Source organism: Suillus subalutaceus, assembly GCF_016647625.1.
Source record: "Suillus subalutaceus strain FC151 chromosome Unknown DFJ58scaffold_4, whole genome shotgun sequence".
Lineage (NCBI taxonomy): Eukaryota > Fungi > Basidiomycota > Agaricomycetes > Boletales > Suillaceae > Suillus > Suillus subalutaceus.
The window spans coordinates 794,121-816,458 of record NW_024540253.1 but is presented as its reverse complement, the minus strand read 5'-3'; the positions used below and the strand labels follow the sequence as shown (position 1 = coordinate 816,458).

Below are 22,338 nucleotides of genomic sequence, written 5' to 3'. Positions count from 1 at the left end.
ATGCAAAGGTACGTGTTTGTTGACTTTGGATACTTGTTCAGGCTTACTCACATGAATGGAACCAGGGGTGAAATTATTCAAGAACCTTTCCGCCGGAGTCTAGGTTATGCTATCAGTGGTTCGACGTCCTACAGATAGAGGGTCGAGCACCAGTTAGAAGCGGCCTTACAAACGTGTCGTGATCGTGTAGAAGCTTCGCAGAGCGACTCCTGCGCATCCGCAATCACCTGGAGCCAGAGAAGAGAAGGGACCTGCGGGAGCGCTGCGCTCCCATCCTCATACAACGCTGTCCAGCTTGTTTTGGAGGTGTTCAATTTGGCCGAGACTTGAATAAAGGGGGTGATATCCATGTTGCTACTGACGGAAACTTTACCATCGACACCGGCGTTCAGCGGGAGATTCACCACATTTTTACGACCCTTCTTATTTCCTTCCAAAGGTGCAGGTCGAACGCTATCGGTCATCACATCACTCGAAGTCGCAAGTCCGCGCCTAAGCTGCACGTATCGCATGTGCCAAATGAGGCGATCGATCTGTGTGAGAATTCCTACGAAGCAGCAGATGGCAAGAAGCAAAAGGCAGCTATGGATAGTTTTGACGATATGGGACTCATGGCGCTGATCTGCCGCCATGACATACCCTTATTTTTTGCTAATATCGACAGTCCTGGTGAGCAACAAAAATACTCGGTTGCATTGATCAACCATCTCTTTTCATTGCTACCTCGGAGTGCTACTGTCGTCACTCTCTATGATGTGGGGTGTGTCCTATCACGCTCGTTAAATCAGGTCAGTCTTAATTCGTTCGCCTGTCGCATTGAACTGACATTAATTGTCAATAGTATGACATCTTGCCAGACTCTATCATACAACGCTTACGGTTTGCAACTACTGCAATGCACGCCTATGGTCATGAATGGGCTTGTCAGCTCGTTTACAATCGCGAATGATTGTTGGTCTGGGCTTGTCCGATGGTGAGGGGACGGAGAGACTTTGGTCAAGATTCGTTCGACTGATCGGCATACAGCGGTCATCTTCGGTACGTTCTCGTGTGTTGTTTCGAATTCTGCTCACATTCACACAACAGAGACAACGTCGTCTGTGGTTAATCGATCGGCACGCTGGAGCAATTGGTCTTGAGATGCGTGCTGATCTCGGGGACTGGATTAGGCGACGACTCAGGTGTGGTGTGGAGGATCAAGGTACAGCTGCACGGAAGCTTCTCGAGGAGTGTGAAGTTGCCGTGAGTGATTTGCGAAAAGAATGGGCAATGCAGAAGGAGTCACAGCTTTCAATCCGCGCTCGTATGTAAAGTTCCTCGCGATCATCGTGGCCCTCCTGATGTTCTGGCATAGATGCTCCAGCTCGTCTCAAGAAAGAGCTGGACACCGTCCTTGCTCTGCAAGCAGACCTTGATGCTTCGGACAAAGCTCTACAGACAACGAGGGACACAATTGCGAAAGGTGAGATGTCGGAGGACACCCGTGATGCAATTGAAAGTCTTGAACGAGTGCATGAGCGTCTAATGCACAAAGTGGAAGTATTATATGCTTCGCTCAACGTTCAGGACAGGTTCCCGGAACTAGACGGCTTGAACCTCGAGTTTGTTCGAACACTGCTATTAGCATGCGATCTCAAGATGAACATTCGCAAGCGTGCCATTGGCAGCTTCTTCGAGTGGGATAAGCTTGATCGTGCAGTAGGAGGGTCACAGCAAGCACTCGGTAAGGTGAAATATGAATTTGAACAACTTGACCTGATGTTGCGTATTAGGTACAAAACTCCACCAACAGACTCGAAAAGCGATCGCAAAACGCCAGCCAGCATTAATGGCTGCTCTCCGTAAATTCAACGCCTATTGTGAGCGTCTGGAAGCCCTTTATGATCCGCATTGCGGGATTCCTCTTCCCACACCTCTCCCGACAAGACTAGCCGACCTACGCAACGATCAGAGTTTGATGGAAGATATATGGATCACACCTTCCACTGGAAAGGTCCCCCGCTGGTTGGATGATCAAGACGTTCGCGATGGCATTCGTGCAATGTTGAAGAGAGATAGATGTGTTGAAGAGCAGCAACGTCTTGGTCTGGAGGCGGACAATCTCTGCAGATGGTTCGGCGACGAGCTCTCAGCACTAGAACTCGCCCTTTTGACACCAGGTTGTAAGTATCATACCTTCCCTTGTTCTTGTCTGATCTCACAGTGCATTTGCAGATGAAAAATTCCTTGTCCCACTTCGCCAGCAACAGGAGCACCTTCAGTACATCCAGACTCGTTGGACGACCTCACTTGCATCTGCGGCACGATTTGCATCTCGCGCAACTGATGCTGTATCTTTGGCCCGGAAGCTCTCAGGCGTCTCAGAGGAGCGTCCGCTTCATTGGATCAATACGTATGCTGTCTCTTATGTTGTACCTACCGAAGACGAAGAGCCTGGATCAGAAACATTTTCTGACGCCGATCACACAGCTTTGCAACCTGAAGATGCTGCCCTTGTGGACATTCTGACTGCCGGAGTCCCTGGTTGTGAGGATGATGATATCGACATCGTCGTGAATGATCCCGGAGCCGAACTTTGTTGGCGAATCCCTGAAGTAGCATGATTTTTCTACTGTTCACACTATAGTTTATGCTTACGAGTCTTCTAGGACATCACATTCGACCGAACACCTCTTCCAGAAGCGGGGATCATTATTCCAGGCACCGTCAAAGAACGAGTATCTGCACCTCGCTTTGGATGTCCTCGTCAAGTATTTGAGCCAAAGGATATCGCACTTCTTGCTTCTCGGACTGCACTACTCAACGACAGCTGCATTAATGGGTGTGCAGTTCTTCTTTACTTAGAGGCGGTGCAATTATCTCCAATGGCTGAACAGTATGCCATCCTTTCAACCCACGACCTCCCGCGCATCCGATACAATGCCCCTGATGATGTTCTATGGCGCAATATGTCATGGACATCTTACTGGACGAAAGAGGTGTGGATTCTTCCCATCCATAGGCCTTCAGATGTCGGCCACTGGGTTCTATGCATCATTCACCTTCGAAGCAAGGAACTCCATCTCTTCGACAGCTTCGCTGAGCGGAAGCCATGGAAAAGTGACACCAAGGTTCGTGAGCTTCCTCTAATAGATTTTTGCATGACTAAATTCATCCAGGACATCATGAAATTAATCGCTCGTCTTCTGAGTATCGCTCAACAACATGATCGTATTTTTAATGTCAACATCGACATCGATGGATGGCTCGCACGTCCTCTAGTGGTAAGTATAGTCACAACCTTGATGGTGCGAAACACGGCCTCATCTTATATGTCATAGACTGATGCACTCCAGACAAACAGCTTTGACTGCGGTGTCTGGGTGCTTGCCATGATTGCGGCGACACTGCATGGGTACCACTGCACGGCTCTTGGAGAGGGAGACATGCACATGTTTCGATATTATCTCAGAACACTTGTGCTTCAAATTCCTGTATTCTAACTAGATAATACTACTGTCCAATGCATATGGATTCGATCCCGTCATCATCGCGTGCACTTCGTTGTGATAACGATAGATTCTTCGAGCACGCCACTGTAGGAGGCACTGAGCCATCACGTAGTGTCTCTCGCAATCTTCCATACCATCAACATACTCGTCCAACATTGCCCACTGCCTCAGGAGTACATCAAGACCTTCCTTCAACTCGGCACAAAGATCCAGCGCTCCCCCTGAACTGTGCCTCTTAGCACGCTCATAGACTTCCTCCTTCTCCATTCGAAATCATCGACCATGGATCACCTGGACAAGGTTTTCTGTCCAGCGAGCTTCTGCTGGGGTGTCCAAAGGTCGAGGAGTGTGGTATGGTGGATCAATATCCCATTGCGCAAGATCTGATTCGTCAAGGTTGTCAGCGCTTTGTGATGCTTGTTGAAATAGGTAGGTGTCTGGAAGATCTGCTCTTGCGAGGTTGATTAAATAGGATGGAAGGGATGACAGCTCAACATTGGAATCAAGAGCGGGTGATTTGGAAGCATGAGTAAGGGACTTTGTCGAACCCTTTCGACTGTGGGCTTTGGCATATGTGCGCGAATTCCAAAGTCGACGAGTGTTTTTACCTCTGTACGCACAGTGTTAGTACTTAGATAAGAAATACGGAAAGCAAGAGTTCCCTGGACCTATCGGATCGACTATACTTTGCTGTGTGTTGACGTGTTGCAGCGGTTTTATCAGTGAGAGTGAGGTGTTTTGCTCTCCGCCCCATAGGTAAAGAGGTAAAGAAGTCTAAAGCAATTGAAACGAATGAGTGGGCAACGTTTGAGAGTTGGTTTATTTGACCAGATACCATTTGAATTAAAAAATGCATCAATACCATTAGAACCGGCATGTCATGGAGCATCTTAATATGTGCACTAGATGTTTTTTTGGGTACATTGGAGGTATGGGGACATGTTTTTTATGTATGAACATTGTTATCCATACGCTGATTGGCTGATCAGATTTGGCCGTGCAGAATAGTCATCTCAACGTGCCGCCGCAGTGCCTCGGGTGCAACGTGAACCTCACATAGTCCTGTCGTCCCCCTCGTCCCTCTCCCATCCCTCAGTAGGTTGTCATATTGACTGTAACGGTGTTTTAACTTCTGACTTCTCTTCAATATTGTCGTCGGATTTAGGTGGATCGCGATGCCATCCTTTTGGGCAAGTCGAATGCGATAGTAGGTCCCTACCTCCCATGAGCCTTTTCAACCATTGAGCATGCTCTACTGATTCTCACGATTTTTTCCCCCAGCAGACCATGTCGACGACCATACCGTTCGTCATCGAGCATGTTTTCACTTCGCCTGTAGTCATCTTTGTCAATAGCGCGCTCTCCACAGAAAAGCCAGAGCTCACCGTCATCAATAAGAACCATCCTCGATACGACAATGCTGCGAGATCGTTGGCAGACGAGTCTGTCCTCCATGTCTACAAGGCCGTTTTCTACAATATTCCAGGTGAGTCTCTTTAAAAATGTATGCTTATTAAAATGTCACAATACTCCAGTACAAGTCAAACCCCATCAAGAAGTCTTCTGTGTGACGCGTGGGGCTTTCATCGGTTTAGTGGCAGGCTGGTAAGCACAAATTTATTTGAGGCGCTTGTTTTATTTTATTTTTGACATAGGGAAAATGCACTTAACTGTGTTCTGGGCGTCCCTGGCGCTGTTCACTTTCGTGTTGATTCCATCGCAAGTGGGGAGGAAATTTTCAGAAATGCTATTGATCAAGGATCTATTGAAATGGTGGAACCCTGGGCGACCCCAGACTTGTATAACTAGTTGCTGCGTAGGTATTCTATGAAGTCTTGTTTGAATTGTGCGCGAGCGTGTGCAAATGAGGCTCGCGAGGATGAAACGGAGGCTCCTGTAGGTCAGATTAATTTGGTGAGATGAGGGAGAAGCTCGAGAGGCTCACAGTTCACAACTGCAGGCTGCGAACTGACAAGTTCATCAACTTCTTCAAGTTGTTCTTCGTCCTCGGTCATAACGGCGACATCAACTTCTCGTTCTTCGTCCTCGGCGGCGCTCATAACGGAGATCTGTGGGATGAGCTGGCTGCGACTGGGTCCAATGGGGGGACGTTGAGTTGCCTTCAACTTCCAGGAGGGAGGCGCAGGTGGGAGTTCTATGAAGACTCGGAGTCTGCGCGGATTAGGTGAAGTAGAAGCATTGCCCAGACGGGTCAACCCACGCCTATCTATCCGGCCATTGGCAAACACTCGTCGGCCGTGAGTGTGTGGTGAATGTGCAGTGGGCGCTTCTCCAACGATGACAGGGGCACGTGATTTCGCAAGACTTTGGCGAGCGACCAGTGTTGGAATAGATTTGATGGTGAGGACGTTGTTCTTGAGGGCGTCCGCAAGCTGGAAGCGCTCAAGGGCGGTGAGATCGTGTATGCCCTTGCTCCTCGTGAGTGTTGGACGTCTCTCGCCGGGCATGAGAATGCCCTCGGGGTAGTTCTCAAGTATGTACCCACGATGGGCTAGAACTTTAGGCAGCGTCTTCCACGGGATGGTTCCCCCTCGTCCATCCAAAGTCCCTGTATAATATTTAGTTGTCCTTCATCTTGATTTAACCGTGACTCACCGAGAAGCGCTGTGAAACCACCAGCGATGCAAGGAATGCCCTCAAGCTCCCTCCATCCCTCAGGATCCCTGACCTCTCGCTTCTCCATCCACTTATCCAACACCACCTGCTCGTCCACCTTGTAGCGCGATGACACGCGTCGGAGTATAGAGTCGAGCTGGGTGAAATCCATGAGTAAGCAATGTACGGTGAGCTTAAGAGGGAGGAGTGCAGAAGAACGAACATTGACAACACATTGATAAGATGTGTTGTGCTTCCATGAATCCATCGATAATCGACGTCGGATGAAGTAATAATCCCTGAACATCATTTCAACCCTCCGAAGCCTCTCACGGGCTGTCCCCGACTCTCAACGAGATTTTGTCATTCCTCCCCTCCCGTCTGTCTAACCTCCTGCGCCCTCAGATGCTCCAGTGCCTCGGGTGCAACGGCGTTTTGACTTTTGACTTCTTTATACCCTCTTGTTCCTCTCTCGTCCCGCTGTAGGTCGTTGTCTTGACTGCAATGGTGTTTTGATTTTTAACTTCTCTTCTTTTGCAGTACATATGTTTTGTCGCAAATTTACTATGTGAATCCCAATGTTTGTTGAGCGCTCAGGCACTATGAAAGCCTGGGGCATCATGAGCATTTCCTGCCTCCTGCCCTCCTTGTCGTCTCACAGGTCATTTTCCTGGTAGGTTTGTGCACTAGGTTGGTATCCGTCAGCTGATAACACCTCTATCAGTGTACTCATCATTGTTTAGCGCTTCTACCTCATCTTCATTGCTGCACAGGAAACCTGGCAATGTCACGCTCTAGTCCAGAGGCCCTTGACCCTGAGTCCGAGCAATTTGGCGGTGGTCGCTATGTATCTCCTCCTGCCGTCCAGACTCCAAGTCGACTGCGCTCGCGCGTTAAACCAACAGCCCGCGATTCTGGCCTTGTCAAAAATGCGCAGGGTAGGAGGGCTAAACTGCTCACTGAACATCTGGACGAGAGTGGCGAAGTCAATACTTCAAATCAAAATCCGACGTTGAACACTGTCCAGCCTGAGACAGGACAATGGCTTGCTCCCGTCTTGCAGCAAGAGCTCCAAAGCAACTTTGCGCAAGGTAGGCAGGGCTTGTATGGTGATTTGCCACGCCGAGCTGTGTCGCGTGAATTATCACGCGAACCTCAGCGACATCCTTCAGGCCCACGTGAACTTCCTCCCCCTCCTCTCGTTCCTCAGCAACCTCACCTTAACACCATCCATCCGCAACCAGGCCCACGTGAACCTCCCCCTCCCTTCATTCCTCAGCAACCTCAGCATGACATTATCCTTCCACAACCTCCCCTAGCTACCATGCAGGAAACACGCACACCTGTGGGGTTGAACAGTGGGCAGGATCTCCACGCTGCCCCACTCAATGCTGGACCGAGTACTGATGCTCTCGGAGTACTAGGTCTTCCTCCCATGGATGACTTCGGTGCAGGGACTTCCACTACGTTCGACGGCACACATCATCCATTCACTGCCGATGCTACATTCGACTTCTCCTCGCTTGATGTTCCATGGGATCCTGTGGGCGGGGACTTCAGTCTACGCAATATGTATGACGGTCGCACGGATTTGCCAGAGACACGAATCATCCCTCCCACGCCTGCCAAGACTCCACACCAGCCTTCCTTCGGTACTCAGCTTTCCAGAGAAGATGCTCTCCTAAGTAATGACGATGCAGGAGAATCTTCGGCTGGTGCGCTGGTTGGCCGTAGGACAGATGAGGTGAATGCACTATTGGAGGAGAATTTTAAAGCTATCGACGACATATTCAACGACCTTGCCGCAAAAACCGGCTTACCTTTGCAGCAAGTCTCTCATGCGTATCACAAGGCTCGTGGACACATTCATTCTGGATTCAATCATTGGAACACATACGGCCATTACTTGAAAGTGAACCGAGAGCAGGAATTGCAAAGACTTGGCAATATTGAGGTAGCTGATGCTGCTCAGATTACGCCAGCAATTCGAGCCGAATGCTACAAGGCGTTCCGAGCGGCTTTTCCGGACTCATGGCAAGAAATCCTCGAGACATTTGAGCAGGTAGAGGTGAGGTCAGTTGGACCTCAGACAGTTTCACAGCGAACACAGGAATTCAGTAAGGTTTGGAGAAAAGTTGTGACCACGGTGCGTCCAACACTTCATACATCAAAATCATGTGCTAACCTTACTTTTAGGTGGACGCCGCTGCTGCCAAACATGGCTTCGAAGCAGTCTTTATCATATGCGGAAAGGTGGTCAATCAGGACGCGTCACTTGGGTATATACACGAAACGCCGGGTGCAGAAAAAGTAAGTCATTCTTCCGTTCGTATACATCAAAGTCCTTACTCAACACTTTTAGTTTTGGCAAACACGCTGCCGAGCTGACGAAGACGCGATGATTGGACATTTAAAAGCTCGTGTATAGTAAGTCAATGGTTTCTTTGTAGACCGCTTTGTGAATTCTTACTTGAATTTTAGCAACCTTGCATCTCTTGCGGTTGCCGAGGACATGCATCTTGAAGGCGCGCCAAGCGCAAAAGAAGATGAGCCGCCACGCAAGCGAAAATCATCGAAAGTGTCAACAGATGCTCCGGAGGCCGTGAAAGATGACCCGGATGCTCCAGAGGTGCTCGATGTCGATGACTGGCAACTTCAGGTCGACCTTCTTCAACTTATCAAGGGTGGCATCATTGCATTACTCAGTAAGTATCTATTTCTCTTGGTATGTTGCTTACCGCTTGCTCATCATTCTCAAGAGGAAGTGGGTGGGAAACTCACTGTCCGCTCAGGCAATTTCCCGTGGAAGAAGCTCCGCAGTGACCTTGATCGTCAAGGATTTGTCATTGAAGGCTATCCGGAGGACATCCTTATGCCGGGAGAGACACGCAGCACCAGTGCGAGGAGTAAGGGGATCAATGACCTTGACAAACGAGAACAGATAATCCTCGCAGAAGCCTTGAAATCGGGAACATTGGTGATCAAATGTGGGCCCTCAGGTACGTATTCATGGATATATTCTTAACCTACGCTAATTTCTTATTAGGTTCAGAGGACAAAGACAAGAGCCGACCAGTCATCATTGGGGAGGCTCCTCCACCACACTCTGCTCACTTACGTGGCCGGCGGTTGCTTGCCAATGGCATTATCGATCGTGAAGGACCGTCTCGTCTCCGGCCAAGTGCAGCAACTACCAAAGTCAGGAAGCCAAACAGCAGGCAGGCTGCGCCCATCGCTTCTTCCATAGTTGTCGACGACGATTCTCCCACTTCCACCATTGTTCGTCAAAAAAATCTCGTCGTTTCAGTCGAGATACCTCCTGCACGCCCTTCGAAGGTAGTTAAGCCTCCAAAATCACAGGCAACGCCCACACCTTCCAATGTAATCACTCTCGATGAATCAGTGAAAGCATCGTCTGGATCGGAGGAAGACGACTCAGCATATGACGACGCCCCACAAGTCGAGTCTGACTACGAGGATAGAGTGCAGTCACGCAAACGCAAAGCAAAGACGACTGGTGGCACTCGCAGACTTAAGCGTCGTGTTCTGTCCAGTGACATTGAGGTGATTGAGCCGCAGCCCAAGGGCAAGGCAAAAGATACTGCATTGCAGAAGGAGAGGGTAAGGGCACATTATCGTGAGCTCACCTCTGAATCTGAAGAGGAACAGAGGCCAGACGGAGTCAAGGAAGGTATGCAAGCTTCATTTCTGTCACCTTTATACGACGCTTACCATCGATAACATCTTCTCATAGTTGGTATACCTTTGCGACTCCGAGATGGTCCAGCACGTTCAAAGCCGAAGCCAAAGAAGATCGTGCATGGTTCAACTGCAGCAGCCAAACAAGTTGCTTTCTATGAAGGTGGAATGCTTCATACGCACGAATCATCTAGAGCAGCAGGAGCAGCAGAACCATCGGGAACAACGAGAACAGCGGGACCGTCAGGAGTGACGCGAGCATCGGGAGCATCAGGAGCATCGGGAGCATCGGGACCACCGGGAGCAGCGGGAGTAACGAGACCATCAGGAGCAGCGGAACCATCGGGAGCAGAAGTAGCAGTTGTTGAAGGTGGGAGGCTTCATGCGCGCGGCTTGTCAAGAGCAGCAAGACCAATGGGAGCAGCAGAGCCACGCGACCATTTACTGCCTGCCTCCTCGCCTGCCCCCTCGCCTGCCCCATCGTCTGCCCCTTCATCTCCATCGCCTCAATATCAACAACGTCCACAGTCACTGATTCCATCTTCGCACAACCAGCGAAGCCCTGCCCCCGAAACCACACCATATAATTATGGTCATGGCAGAGCTCTTCCACCGCCTTCATACGGGCAACATCTTGACGTGCCGCAAGGTCGGAACTATCCTCAGGCTGATCTGCGCCGTAATCAGATTGACTACCAACGCATGAACCAAGGCCCAGGTGGCGGCAACACCGCCGGTTACAGCCACACCCAGTACACTCCTCGCAACGACATGTATCCGCACCTTGCACCCCACCATGCTAACGTTCCACACGCAGAAGCTTATGATAGTACTCGTGTGCCTGCTCATCAGCAACGTCTGGAAGATTACGATACTCGTGCACTGGTACCTTCTCAACAGCAACAATATCCAGAAATTTATGGATGTGCGCCTACTCGTGCACCTTCTGAGCAGCAGCAGCACATGGAGAATTATGGTGCTCGTGCACCCGCTCCGGGTTACGACAAGCAACAGCACATGGAGAATTATGGTGCTCGTGCACCTGCTCCGACTTATGACACTCGTGTGCCTGCTCCCCAACAAGGACTTGTGGCTCACCGTGATGGCAGGGTAGCATATAACATGGACGAACGTTGGCAGCCTCAGTACGGGCCCATGGCGCATCAGGCCGAGAACGTACTACAAACACCCCGCCGCTCTAGTCAGAGGATGAGCCCTTTACCTGGTCTAGTTGCATACTCATCATCACCACCCCAGTCTGAAGGTAACTAGACGTCATCTCTTGCTTCTTGGAATGCTTCATTGTATCGAGCACTCTTGTGTGCATATATGTTCTTGATGTTTCCGTATGTCCCCATCTCACTCGTTCCTCCTTTGATCGTGTGTTCTTGATGTTCCGTATGTTTATATCTCACCCATCCTTGCTTTGATCGGTAGTACGCGACTTCCTTCGAGGATAGTTTACATACGTACTTTCATATTGCGATAAATCATATGTCTCCAGTTGAATGAAACGCTTTGGATGTTCACGAAGTTCCGCTAAATAAGATGCATTTAAGGTTTGCGACATATGAACATTTAGAACAAATCTTAAATAAAGAAGGTCGACTCGTCCGAATTGTTGAACGAGATGCACTTGAGGCTCGCGAAGCACCGGGTATGAGGACAATTGGAACATCAATTCAAAGCCGAGGCTCGCGAAGCAGAGGGTAACGGATAGTGAAATGAAACTATTTAAGGCCAAGAAGACCATTTACAAAAACCTCCCTGAAGCTCCGAGGCTGTAGATCAAGAAGAATGTGCCACGTCAGTCTGAAAATCCCAGAAGTATGTAGATCAAGAAGGCACCAATGTAAGTCAGAAGAATGTGCCAATGTAAATCCAAAGCTCCAGCCTGTAGACAAACAAGCTCATAGATCCAACGCAAACCTGAGCACTGACGAAGGGTGCAGATCTAGTATACATGGCAGTGAGCAAAGGACAAAGGGTATAGACTACACTTACTATGAGAACCTCCGCGCGAACCTGAGCAGTGAGCAAGGGCAGCGGACAGCGCTGTGCGATGGAAGAAGGGTGCAAATCTATAAAAATACCAGCGAGCAGAGGACAAAGGGTATAGACTATACTTACCTCGAGAGCCTCTGCGCGAACTTGAGTCAAAAACCCTCTCAAGGGCGGGAGCCTATTGTAGCACCTGGTGGAGACCCTCTTGGGGACAATGGTCTTTCAGCCTAGTTTCCCATGACATAGAAACTGGGTCTGAAAGGCCGTGGGAACGTCTTTGAAGTGGTGCCAAGGGTGACATAAAACAGGTTTGTATTTTATCACAGGGCAAACTTGTCAGTGGATTCAAGCTGGCAAAGGTATGTGCGCCATTATTACTCGAATGATCTGAAACTGATATTAAGATATCCTTTTGAGGTCAGTGTCAATTACTACATGATGATGATCAACATCACAGATTCTGCGCTGTGACTCTGGATTATTATCTTGATGGTATGTGTCAAGTTGCTGTCTTACAATCAAGTAAACATCAGACGTAAAAGGTGAACTTGAAATTACATCTTCTGCTTTTTAACTCATTAACTTTACACAGATGTTGGGACTCATATCAAACATGAGTGTTGTCACTGCCATGTTGGATATAGGGCTGGACCAGCTGAGAGACTCAATGGTTGTATTTATATGTGAGCTCAATAGCAATGCCAATTGCTCTGCACTGGAAGGTGCTAAACCCACACTACTAATCCAGTGGGGCCTTTGCACTTCAAAAATCCTGACTGCAATAGATATCACCGCCTATTAGCTAGTGTTATCAAACCTGGATTAGAGGTATCAAGTGCAACTATAACTCCTTGTTTTTACAGAGCCAGAGGATACTTAATAACCAGTGGTAACTCATGTACACTCCACCATGTGTAAGGATGTAAGTACCTTCTAACCTTCCTCTTAGAAGCCCAGGTCCAGAAGCATTAGTATGCATGGCACTACTCCTGAGGGTGGTTGTCAAGGAAATATGTTGATCATTGTAGAAAAGGGTTCCATGAGCAGGCAGTTCTAAAGTCTCTAGTCTCCCATATTATCATTATATAGCAGCATCAGTGCCAGTCTCCTACTCACTTATATTAACTACCTATTGAATTTTTTCTCTCTTTAAATCAATACATCCATAGCTAGTTGCACCTGCATTATCTCTCTGCTTATTTACTCTGACCCTCTAGCTAGTGTTATCCTGATGCAATATACAGTGGCTCAAAAAACTGTCTGCATGTTTTTGTATTTTTCACTATTTATAATATTGTATAAGAATACATAAATATTCAATGTCATGCTGATACTATATTGTAGTGTTGCTGACAGCATTATTAACCTTTCCTGTAGTAATATGTTAAATCACAGCCTTTCTATCAGTAGAGGTGAGCTTGGATAGACATCTTCCACAGGAGTTTTACTTGTCTGGGTGGCTTTCTTTGATAAATTTGACCATAGTAGACTTGCATATTTTAGTTTTAGAGGAAAATTCATAAGAAGAGAAGCCAGCATAGGACAGAGAAAGAATATTGTCCTTTTAAGCACAAGATATGACTTTTATAGTGATTATAACTATGATATATGAAACATCCTGGTATATATAGAAATAAACGTGGAGCCTCAAAGGGGTTGAAGTGGAATGCTTCTCTGAGCCAAAGTAGAGTATGAAAGGAGCTCTAGTAGAGCATGCACATAGCATCAACACCAATTGGAAATCACTCTGTTCTTACAATATGTAGATATATAGTTTAAAAATAACATAATGATACCACTTTATAATCTATATGATGGTAGTATAATTTTTATGATGTCATAAATAATGATTTATATAGTTTTACAGCTGATTGTAGGATTATGTGAAAATGCAAAGTTGAATTTGTGTCTCAGAAATGCCTGAAATCAGACCCCATGTGCACTGTCTGAGTAAGAACATACTGTAAACCATTCAAGGCAGACTGCAGACCTGCTTCCAGTGATGGCTTTGCCTTCCACATCCCCTGAGCCAGAAATACCTCAGTTTGAGACTGTTTTTGTTGTAAATCTTGATACATACATAAAAACTCAACAGAAAACAATGGCAAAACCAAAGTCAAGGAGGTAAAGTCTACAAAGGTGAAAGAAGTTGTTTTTCACATCTCTGGACCCAATTACCTTGACTTCCTCATGACTATACTTGCAAAGCACAACAAATCACTCTATAAGGTTACTGAAAAAAAAAAGTACATTTCAAATACCTTCCTGGTGCTTCATGTAGGTATGTTAATCCTTGGATCATCTATTGCTATGGCAACCATGAGATCTACTTACTCAAGTGATCAATTATAGTTGCACAGAAGCCATAAATATCAACAACAAGAATGATTATGCCAAGATGATAAAGAAGATCATTTCAGAGAAACTTAAAAAGGTCAACATCTTTATTGATATGAAGAATGTCAAGAAATTGCTTGATTCTACCCACAAGGCAAGTCTTGAAGACTTTGTGATACCTTGGCTAACAAAGAAACAGAGTTCTTCAGGAAATGCTGCCAGCCATGAGAGTAGAGAATCTGAGGATGAGGAAACTGTGCTTGTCACTAAGGTATTTCAACTGCAAAGACAGACCTTAAGATTTCAGCTGTTCAATGATGTTTCTTGCAGACTGGTGCTTCAGAGCTTAAGCTTAAGATTGCTTGCTATCAACAACTCATTATCAGCAGGATGCCCTGAAGTTAAGGTATGCCTTTTGGACTAATTGTCTGCTGGATGCCTATAAGAACCTGTCTGGTACTACCTATTGTAACTCATGCTCTTATGTCTACAATCACTTCCTATCATACTATTGTATTTGGAGCTGTAAACTTTAGCACCCCCACATTCTTCACTGCTGCATTAGTGGGAGCTGTGGTGACAGCCCTGGCAGCTACTCTGACAGTGGGAGCATCACTCTCCTTTGGTCTTGATACCTAGAGTTTTGATAACTATATCAGCCCAGGGAATCAGGAGAATCTCCATTCTGGCAATGCAATTATTGTTTATTGTCACATCTTCAACTGTCTCTTAACCTTCCTACCTCTATCTGTCTTCTCAGGCTCATTGTCCCACATTGTGGCCTGAAGCAGTAGTCATGTAGAGCTCAGTGTGAAGCTTCTGAATACAGGTGTACACCATCCCAGATCTATCAGACTGCCCATCACCATAGTTTGGTTCTCTGCTCTCTAACATCTGCATAGTTTCCTATGGCCTTTCCCTCAGTCATCCACCCCCCTGTACCAGCTGTTCAGCATTGCCTGACCCCAATGCATTTAAGAAGAGGGATGACTGGTAGGGGATTGGGTGCCCAGAGATAGTGATGCCAACCTTCCCATCCATGACACTCAGCAAGTGTAGAACAAGGTAATTTATCATGAATCCTCTGGCTCCCTGTCCTTACTCACTGTCCTCACTCACAATTGGACAGATATGTAATTGTTAGAGATGAAAGCTGGCTTTCCATCACCTTCCCTACTGTTTTGTTGATCTGACACATGTGCTCACTACTTCAAGATGCCTTGAGCTGCTTGGCTCACCTGCTCTCTCAGCTTACTTCTGCCCCATTTAGAAAGGTGGTATCTCATGTTTCGGTCAAAAACCTTGGCAGGTTTTGCCCAAACTCATTTACAATTCTTACACTCATTTAATCTTGTTATGTCATCTTCTTGTCTTCTTAGACTCCTGTTCACAGTACTTGCTAGCCATTGCTCAAAGTCTAGTATTGTTATCACCTTAACTGTCTAGTCAATCACATTCTTTCTCACAAGACAAGCATAATGGAGAAGCAGAAGGAAGGGAGATAGCTAGCAAAAAGTTAGAGAGAGAGAAACAAACTTATCAAAAAGGCAAAAAAAAAAACTTGAAAATTGATAGAGAGAAGAAAGCCAGAGAAAGAGGAGCAGGAGCAGAGCTAGCAAAAGAGAGTTAGAGAGAAATAAACTTGCCAAAAAGGCAGAAAAAACTCGAAAATTGATAGAAAGAAGAGAGCCAGAGAGAGAGGAGATGGAGAGTGTGTATGGAGAGAGAGGAGAGAAGGGAGCAGCTGGAGCAGTTTGATTAAGATAAGAATAAGGGATGACTAGGCAACTTGACCATGAGAACTTTTTTGATGAAAATCAAAGTTGTGAACATTGCCAAGGGAAGTCTATCCATGATCTCATATTATTTTTGATTAAGATCCTAATGAGTTATTAGCAAAATACTAGAAAGTGATGTGTTTATGAAAGTTCAGGTACACAAGTCATGTGACCATGTTTTGCTTACTAGAACTAGGATTGCTTATTAGGATTTTGAATGATAAGGAATGACTAGGGCAGACCATGAAAAAGTTTTTGACCAAAATCAAAGTTGTTGCCCTTGTTAAGAGAAGTCAGTCTATAGTCTTATGTCATTTTTGGTTAAGATTCTAATGAGTTATTAGCAAATGATCAGTGTGCCTAATTTTTCTTGAACAAATCACTTTTAAGTATTTTGCTTATATCTCACTATGGTCTTATCCTATTAATGTCACGAGACCATGGATAGACTCCCCTTGACAAGGGCTACAACTTTGGTTTCCATCAAAAAAGTTTCCATGGTCTACCAGAGTCACTCTATCTTAGTAGCTATTTGTAGCAATTATAGCAACTAGTTCTTGTTATGGCAAATGCATGTTTTCCTGATGATACATGAGCATATTTTCCAGGAGTACGAGGAATATGTGGTACTACCAGAGAGATGCTGGTTTAGTGCTGCCTGCAAGTGTTTGGAAGGATATAAGACTCATGGACTTGGAGCAGACCACTTCACACATCCTGAAGATGCATCAGCAGCCTTCCTATACTCCTCTAGTCAAGATTGGGAAGAAGAAGATACCTCTGTTGATTTCTCATAGTTTAAACACTCTGCAGTCCAGGCAGGTTCATCTTGTCCTTCAAAGAAGGCTTGAACAACAATTCCAACAGCTCTTTCTGCACTCAGACTTGATTTCTTAATGTGCTCTTACTTTATGCCTTATGTCAGTTGTCTATGTACTAGTTTTCATTCATTATATTGCTGCAACTGTACATTTTACTTTGTGACTGTTTAATTGATTCATTTTTGTACTCAAACAACTATCCAATATGAATAAATTGTGTGATCAGTCATGCTGTCATGGTAGGCATAGGCAGTACCCAAGTTCTAACAGGTCAGTGTGCTGAACTCTAGTTTTGCATGCCTCTTGCATACACTTGTGGTGTCCTTGCCCTTACCCAAAGATGACCAACAATCAGGACACAGATAGAAAGATATGGTATGGTCATCCAAAGAATCAAAGCAGATGCCAGACTTGTCCATAATCAAGCTATCAATGGTGTCATGATCAAATGAGAAACACACAGACATGCTCTAGATAATGTATGGATCACAAAGTTAGAGCAGGTCCAAATTGTAACTTGCTAAATTGTTGGACAGACTTATGACCACTGTCATGATTGAACTGCAACATATACAACAGGCAAGGTGCAATGACACAGCAGACTGGAACTAGGAGCAGAAAGAGGGTGCTGTCATGTAAATATGTGCATGCAATTCAGGATAGTAAACTAATTTGGATGTAGTTCAACAATATGGGCAACATTATGAGAAGGACATTACCATTCATCAAGCATATAGGGCATCACAAACAGGCATTTGTGCAAAAATAATACCATGGAAAACTGCCCACAACAAGAGTCAGTAAAGCCCAATGTCAATGCCAAGACATAATCCAAGAAACTGCAGGACTCCAAAACAAGAAAGTTGAGAAGCAATTTCTGCCAAGCAGGTGGTGGACAAAGAGACTTCAAAAAGAAGTTAACAAGAGCAAGTTTATAATATTTGAATAGTTCAACATTTGACTTGTGAGTCCTGTATCAAGAACACAAAATAGGAGGAGCATGACACCCTCAACACTTTAGGTGCAGTTTGGATAGTGACTCTGGGTTCAAAATTTCTGGTTCAAAACTGCGCGTGATGACCACACATGAGCAGGATCACCCAATTACATCCATCACTGTTGATAGCAGCATCTAGATACATACATTGTCATTAAAATGTCTAATAAATCAAGCAGTGGCTCTTTACACTTCCTATGTTCTTGAGGTATTATCAATGTGGCACCAGCTGCTGCCTCTGGTGGAACAACCCAGAAATCCCCTGCAGTGTGGTCAAAGGTGGAAGAAACCACCTTTCCTGAGTTCCTTGTGCATGCCTTTCCTTCATCAGGGGATGGAGGCTTCAAGCCAGCCACTTTTAATCAGGCATCTACACACCTCAAGAGCAAATTCCTACATCAGAGGGGTGCAGAAAAGACTGGTACAGTTTGCAAGAATAAATGGACAGTGGTATGTTTTCAGTGAACTTTTCAGCCACCAGCAATGTCATATATTTTTGTAGTTAAAGAAATTATACCAAAGTGTCATCAAAATCAAGTGTACATCAGGTTTTATGTGGAATGATGAGCATGAAGCAGGTATTACAGATAGAAAGGATGATATCTGTATTAGAATAACACAGGTCTATTCACATGGATCTGTAGATAACAGATACACTCAGTCATTGCGCATGGATGCAAACGTCTATGGTATATTTACCTGTGGATAACAAATACACTGCATAGCATGAGTAAAGGTAAATATACAAGTTGAATAGAGTGTCTTACCTCAGTTGTTGCGCATGGATGCAAACATCCGAGGCTCAAGTACAAAAACTGCATGAACTAAATAGTAACGAGTGTCCTTGTTTGAATAGAAAAGTAGTGAGACTGTAATAATGAACATAGGGCACTGGCCCAAGCAATCAAAGGATTCAGTAAGTACAATGACAATAGGAAAGGATAAGAGCACATAATGAAAGCATACAAGTCACTGGGCAAGATGAACAAACAACACAAGCAGACAATGACATGTCTCGACTGCGAGCATGCTTACATATTCCAACAATCTGGACACACTTTACCAAGGTAACTTATCACAATAGACTGCATGCATGCCCCTTGCTAACATTGTTTTCAGACACATCCTCATGCAAAGCTCTTTATGATGAAGGGCTTTGACCACTTCAAGATCATGCAGGGGTTGATGACAAGCAAGTTGAAAGGTTCTCATGTCTTCTAACCTACCACCACCAGCAATGCAACTCCTACTATCTCTACATCTTTCATCCCCCAGCAATAGAAAATGCACTTCCAGGGCCATCACCATCCCCAGTGGATCTAGAATCACTTGGGCCACCTGTTCCATCTACCTCAGGCTTTCTCTCTCCTTCCACTGAAGGTTCTACCTCCAGCTTGGCATGGACAAGTATTAGTCACAGAAAGCAAAAATTTAGTGCACTTTCTCCTGCATCAATTGCAGACTCCCAGAAGTAAAGCCAGCCACCATCTGCCACATTATTGGCACAGCAGGAGGGTGCTAAAATGATCAAGAGTCTCATTGAAGTAGTGTGTGAGATGCAGAAGAACCTCATGTTAACCCTGTTACAGCCACCAGTGCAGCCACAGCCTTCCATGCATGTTGGGAGTGCCATTTCCCTCCTCAATAAATGCACAAACATAACAAGTAAAGATTGCTTGGCTATTGCCAACTTTTTAGCTGAATATGAAAACCAGGCCATCATTTTCTACTTGTTGGATGAGGTGATGAGGCTTGAGTGGTCGGTGTGCACCACAGGTGTCAGCTGACTCACAAGAATATATGATTGTGTTGTAGCATGCAGATTATTTAATAGTACAAAATTCATGTAATACCTACAACTATGGCAATGGGAGTCCCCTTCATTTGCATTCCTCAAGATAATCAGTCCACATCACTAGTGCAATTGCTTCCTGATGAACATCTGCTCATCTCCACTCAGGAGTATTTGCCAGTCCTTCAGAAAGTGTACCAGATCCTATACCATCATCCTCTACAAGATCATACCCATAGTACTTGAGAGCAAGATCAAAGATATCAGTGTTGTGTCTCCACATGAAGTTGTGAATGGTACATAGTGCTTCTGGGATCCAGGCCTGGATATCCATCTTATATTCAGGCACACATGTCAAAATGTGCCATTGCCACTTCATAACACCAAATATTCATTCAATGATGTTGTGCAGTGTGGTGTGTTGCAGATTGAATGACTCTTTTGAGTCTCATGGCCTAAAAATGATTTAATAGAGAGATGAATGCAGAACAAATGAACTTGCATGAGATTAGCTTGGTGCCATTCCTTCAGGTGATAGCACACACCTCAATACAGTATGAGAAGTGCATCACACATACCAAAGCCCACATCAGCCAGAAGGTACCTGTGTTGGAGCATGTGCAAATCATGCAAGCATGCATCATTCCAAAGGGTAGCATTAGCGACTGCACCATCCCACCCTGTGAGCGAGTACATGAAAAAAAAATTCAAGTCACATATAAACAGCAGTTTTGCAATAAGAGGCATTTCTGGTTGTGCAGGATGACATGGTCTTCAAGCAACACAAAAACACAAATGTGAGTACCATCAACAGCACTGATACAATCATCAAAGAATTGGAATCATGGATCAGCATGAATTGCCACAGAAATGGAGGTGTTATGAGTCGGGAACTGAACATTTGAGGTGTAGAAGGGAGGTGATGAAAAGAACATGAGTATGTGTTTAAAATATCTGCAAAAATCAGCATACTATTACTTATATTGAACAGTTGATGTATTTACCTTATAATTGTGTCAGGAGAACACTGGAATCTCTCTCTGATGTGGTGAGACAAGAGTCCTGTAACACATGTATACAGTGACACCATTGCAGGACTGAATGAATTCATGTTGGTGAAGAACCTCCAACAATTCATTGAAAATCTCAAGGTCAACACCAAAGTTGTGTCTGATTTGGTCTGGGTGACCACTGTAGAGACTCGCGTTTCTGCAGGCACATATGGGCATATTTCACACCTTTTCACAACTCATGATATTGGGCTTCATTGCACGACTCGCACCATAATCCACATATGACTTCCACCAAGTCTTCAGTCGACTCTGCATATCATGCACAGCTTTCCCGCGAAACACGCCATAGGTGTGACACTTTCCTGCATGCACGCCTTGCGCACTTTCTCGCGCTTAAGCGCATCGCGTCACACATCATCCAGGAGCATCCATCCATCGTCTGACCAGTCCCTCGGTATGTCCCTTTCATTATCTGACCATATTTAGCATATTACACTTCCTATTTCGTCATGGACCCTTACTTTACATCACTTTACCTCACTTACATACTTAAAGCACTCCCCATTCGGCTCCAAGCCCTGGGAGAGCGCTTAGGTAGAACTTACATACTCTCATGTTCATTTTACACCCAACATTCCACCTTACCTTACCTTCCTACCTTACCTTCCTACCACTCAGTATCTATCACCAGTTAGTACCATGCAATGCATGTATCCATCATTGTCTTGAGGCCCTAGCATCAGTCTATAGCTAGTGGCACTATCAGTATCTGTCTAGATCCGCGCTTTTCCTCTTATCAGTCTCAGTATACATCTTCCACACTTGTGCATCACTTGCACTACCTTCCCGCGCTTCACGCACTTTTGCACTTCACTTTCCTGCACGCGCCTTCAGCGCGCTTTCTCGCGCGTTCACCGCCATTCACCAGGGTTGTTCAGCATCATTCTGTGGATCCTTGCTTTCCTTGCTTCCCCTTTAGGGTCGAACGTTCTTGCATTCTGCGAGTATAGCAGCTAGGCAGAGCTGAGACTCACTTATACTGGCTGAGCACTTTTCTTATATGTGCCTGCCAGGTTGTGATACCCACACCACTGATCAGCTTGTATACCCATGCTTGGCTGGTGAGGATAGACATGTGATAAGGAATCCTTTCAGAGCAGGATAAGAATAAAAAATTATACAGACATGTGATCTGAGCAATTGCACCTGTTATGATGACAACCATCATTTGGTGTCAGTGATGCTGTGTTTGTGCTTCAAGGTCCATGTGGGTGCAGTGATTGATATGAGATTCATAGGCTATATACTAGTAGCTACAGTCTGTCCTATCAAAGCCTATTGACAATTGATCAAATCAATCACAACATATATCATGTACAGTCATCACATGCAGTTTTGAACCAGGAATTTTGAATCCAGAGTCACTGTACAAACTGCACCTAAGCTTAAGCTCAAGAGTGTCCACCAAAAAACAAATGTATTTAAATGTCTCACATGCTATAAATAATAAGCAGGGCAAATTGGTGGGGTAACCAGTCAGTGGTCACCCAAGGTATGTCAGCATATTCCCACAACACACCCTTTGGCAGAAATGAGAGCATGTCTGCATCTGATAAAACCCTTCTTGCACTAATCATGGGAGTCAGGGATCAGAATGGTTGGTTGGGAAGTCCCAACATAAGAATATATGTGGTTGGGGAATTCTCGACATCACCACTTTGGCAGTGACCACTGAAGACAATTAAGGGTCAAACCATCAGTGAATGCCCAAGGTGTGACACCAAAGAAAA

General features: G+C 45.5%; 7 protein-coding genes across 7 annotated transcripts; 4 read left to right on the top strand and 3 right to left on the bottom strand.

Annotated features, from left to right (window-relative positions):
• Window positions 1-128: 128 nt before the first annotated feature.
• On the bottom strand, window positions 129-632 carry DFJ58DRAFT_721792 (uncharacterized protein; the record flags this gene model as incomplete). Its single annotated transcript, XM_041384833.1, has 1 exon — window positions 129-632. One exon carries the CDS (start codon window positions 630-632, stop codon window positions 129-131), a length of 504 nt encoding a protein of 167 aa, XP_041250432.1.
• Window positions 633-895: 263 nt separating this feature from the next.
• Window positions 896-2,603, top strand: DFJ58DRAFT_713342 (uncharacterized protein; the record flags this gene model as incomplete). The annotated part of the gene is made up of 6 exons (XM_041383915.1): window positions 896-908; window positions 929-1,038; window positions 1,087-1,242; window positions 1,477-1,723; window positions 1,773-2,162; window positions 2,215-2,603. The coding sequence occupies 6 exons, from the start codon at window positions 896-898 to the stop codon at window positions 2,601-2,603; spliced, it is 1,305 nt and encodes a 434-aa protein (XP_041250431.1).
• Window positions 2,604-3,764: 1,161 nt separating this feature from the next.
• Window positions 3,765-3,962, bottom strand: DFJ58DRAFT_650969 (uncharacterized protein; the record flags this gene model as incomplete). Its single annotated transcript, XM_041381598.1, has 1 exon — window positions 3,765-3,962. A coding segment is annotated over one exon (198 nt), but the record flags the coding sequence as incomplete, so codon positions are not given.
• A 1,715-nt stretch (window positions 3,963-5,677) lies between these two features.
• Window positions 5,678-6,007, bottom strand: DFJ58DRAFT_621768 (uncharacterized protein; the record flags this gene model as incomplete). The annotated part of the gene is made up of 1 exon (XM_041381045.1): window positions 5,678-6,007. A coding segment is annotated over one exon (330 nt), but the record flags the coding sequence as incomplete, so codon positions are not given.
• Window positions 6,008-7,833: 1,826 nt separating this feature from the next.
• On the top strand, window positions 7,834-8,244 carry DFJ58DRAFT_644957 (uncharacterized protein; the record flags this gene model as incomplete). The annotated part of the gene is made up of 1 exon (XM_041381412.1): window positions 7,834-8,244. A coding segment is annotated over one exon (411 nt), but the record flags the coding sequence as incomplete, so codon positions are not given.
• An 872-nt stretch (window positions 8,245-9,116) lies between these two features.
• On the top strand, window positions 9,117-9,314 carry DFJ58DRAFT_650905 (uncharacterized protein; the record flags this gene model as incomplete). Its single annotated transcript, XM_041381593.1, has 1 exon — window positions 9,117-9,314. A coding segment is annotated over one exon (198 nt), but the record flags the coding sequence as incomplete, so codon positions are not given.
• Window positions 9,315-14,000: 4,686 nt separating this feature from the next.
• DFJ58DRAFT_836503 (uncharacterized protein) lies at window positions 14,001-14,779 on the top strand (the record flags this gene model as incomplete). The annotated part of the gene is made up of 4 exons (XM_041392300.1): window positions 14,001-14,091; window positions 14,171-14,418; window positions 14,534-14,553; window positions 14,713-14,779. The coding sequence occupies 4 exons, from the start codon at window positions 14,001-14,003 to the stop codon at window positions 14,777-14,779; spliced, it is 426 nt and encodes a 141-aa protein (XP_041250426.1).
• Window positions 14,780-22,338: the final 7,559 nt, after the last annotated feature.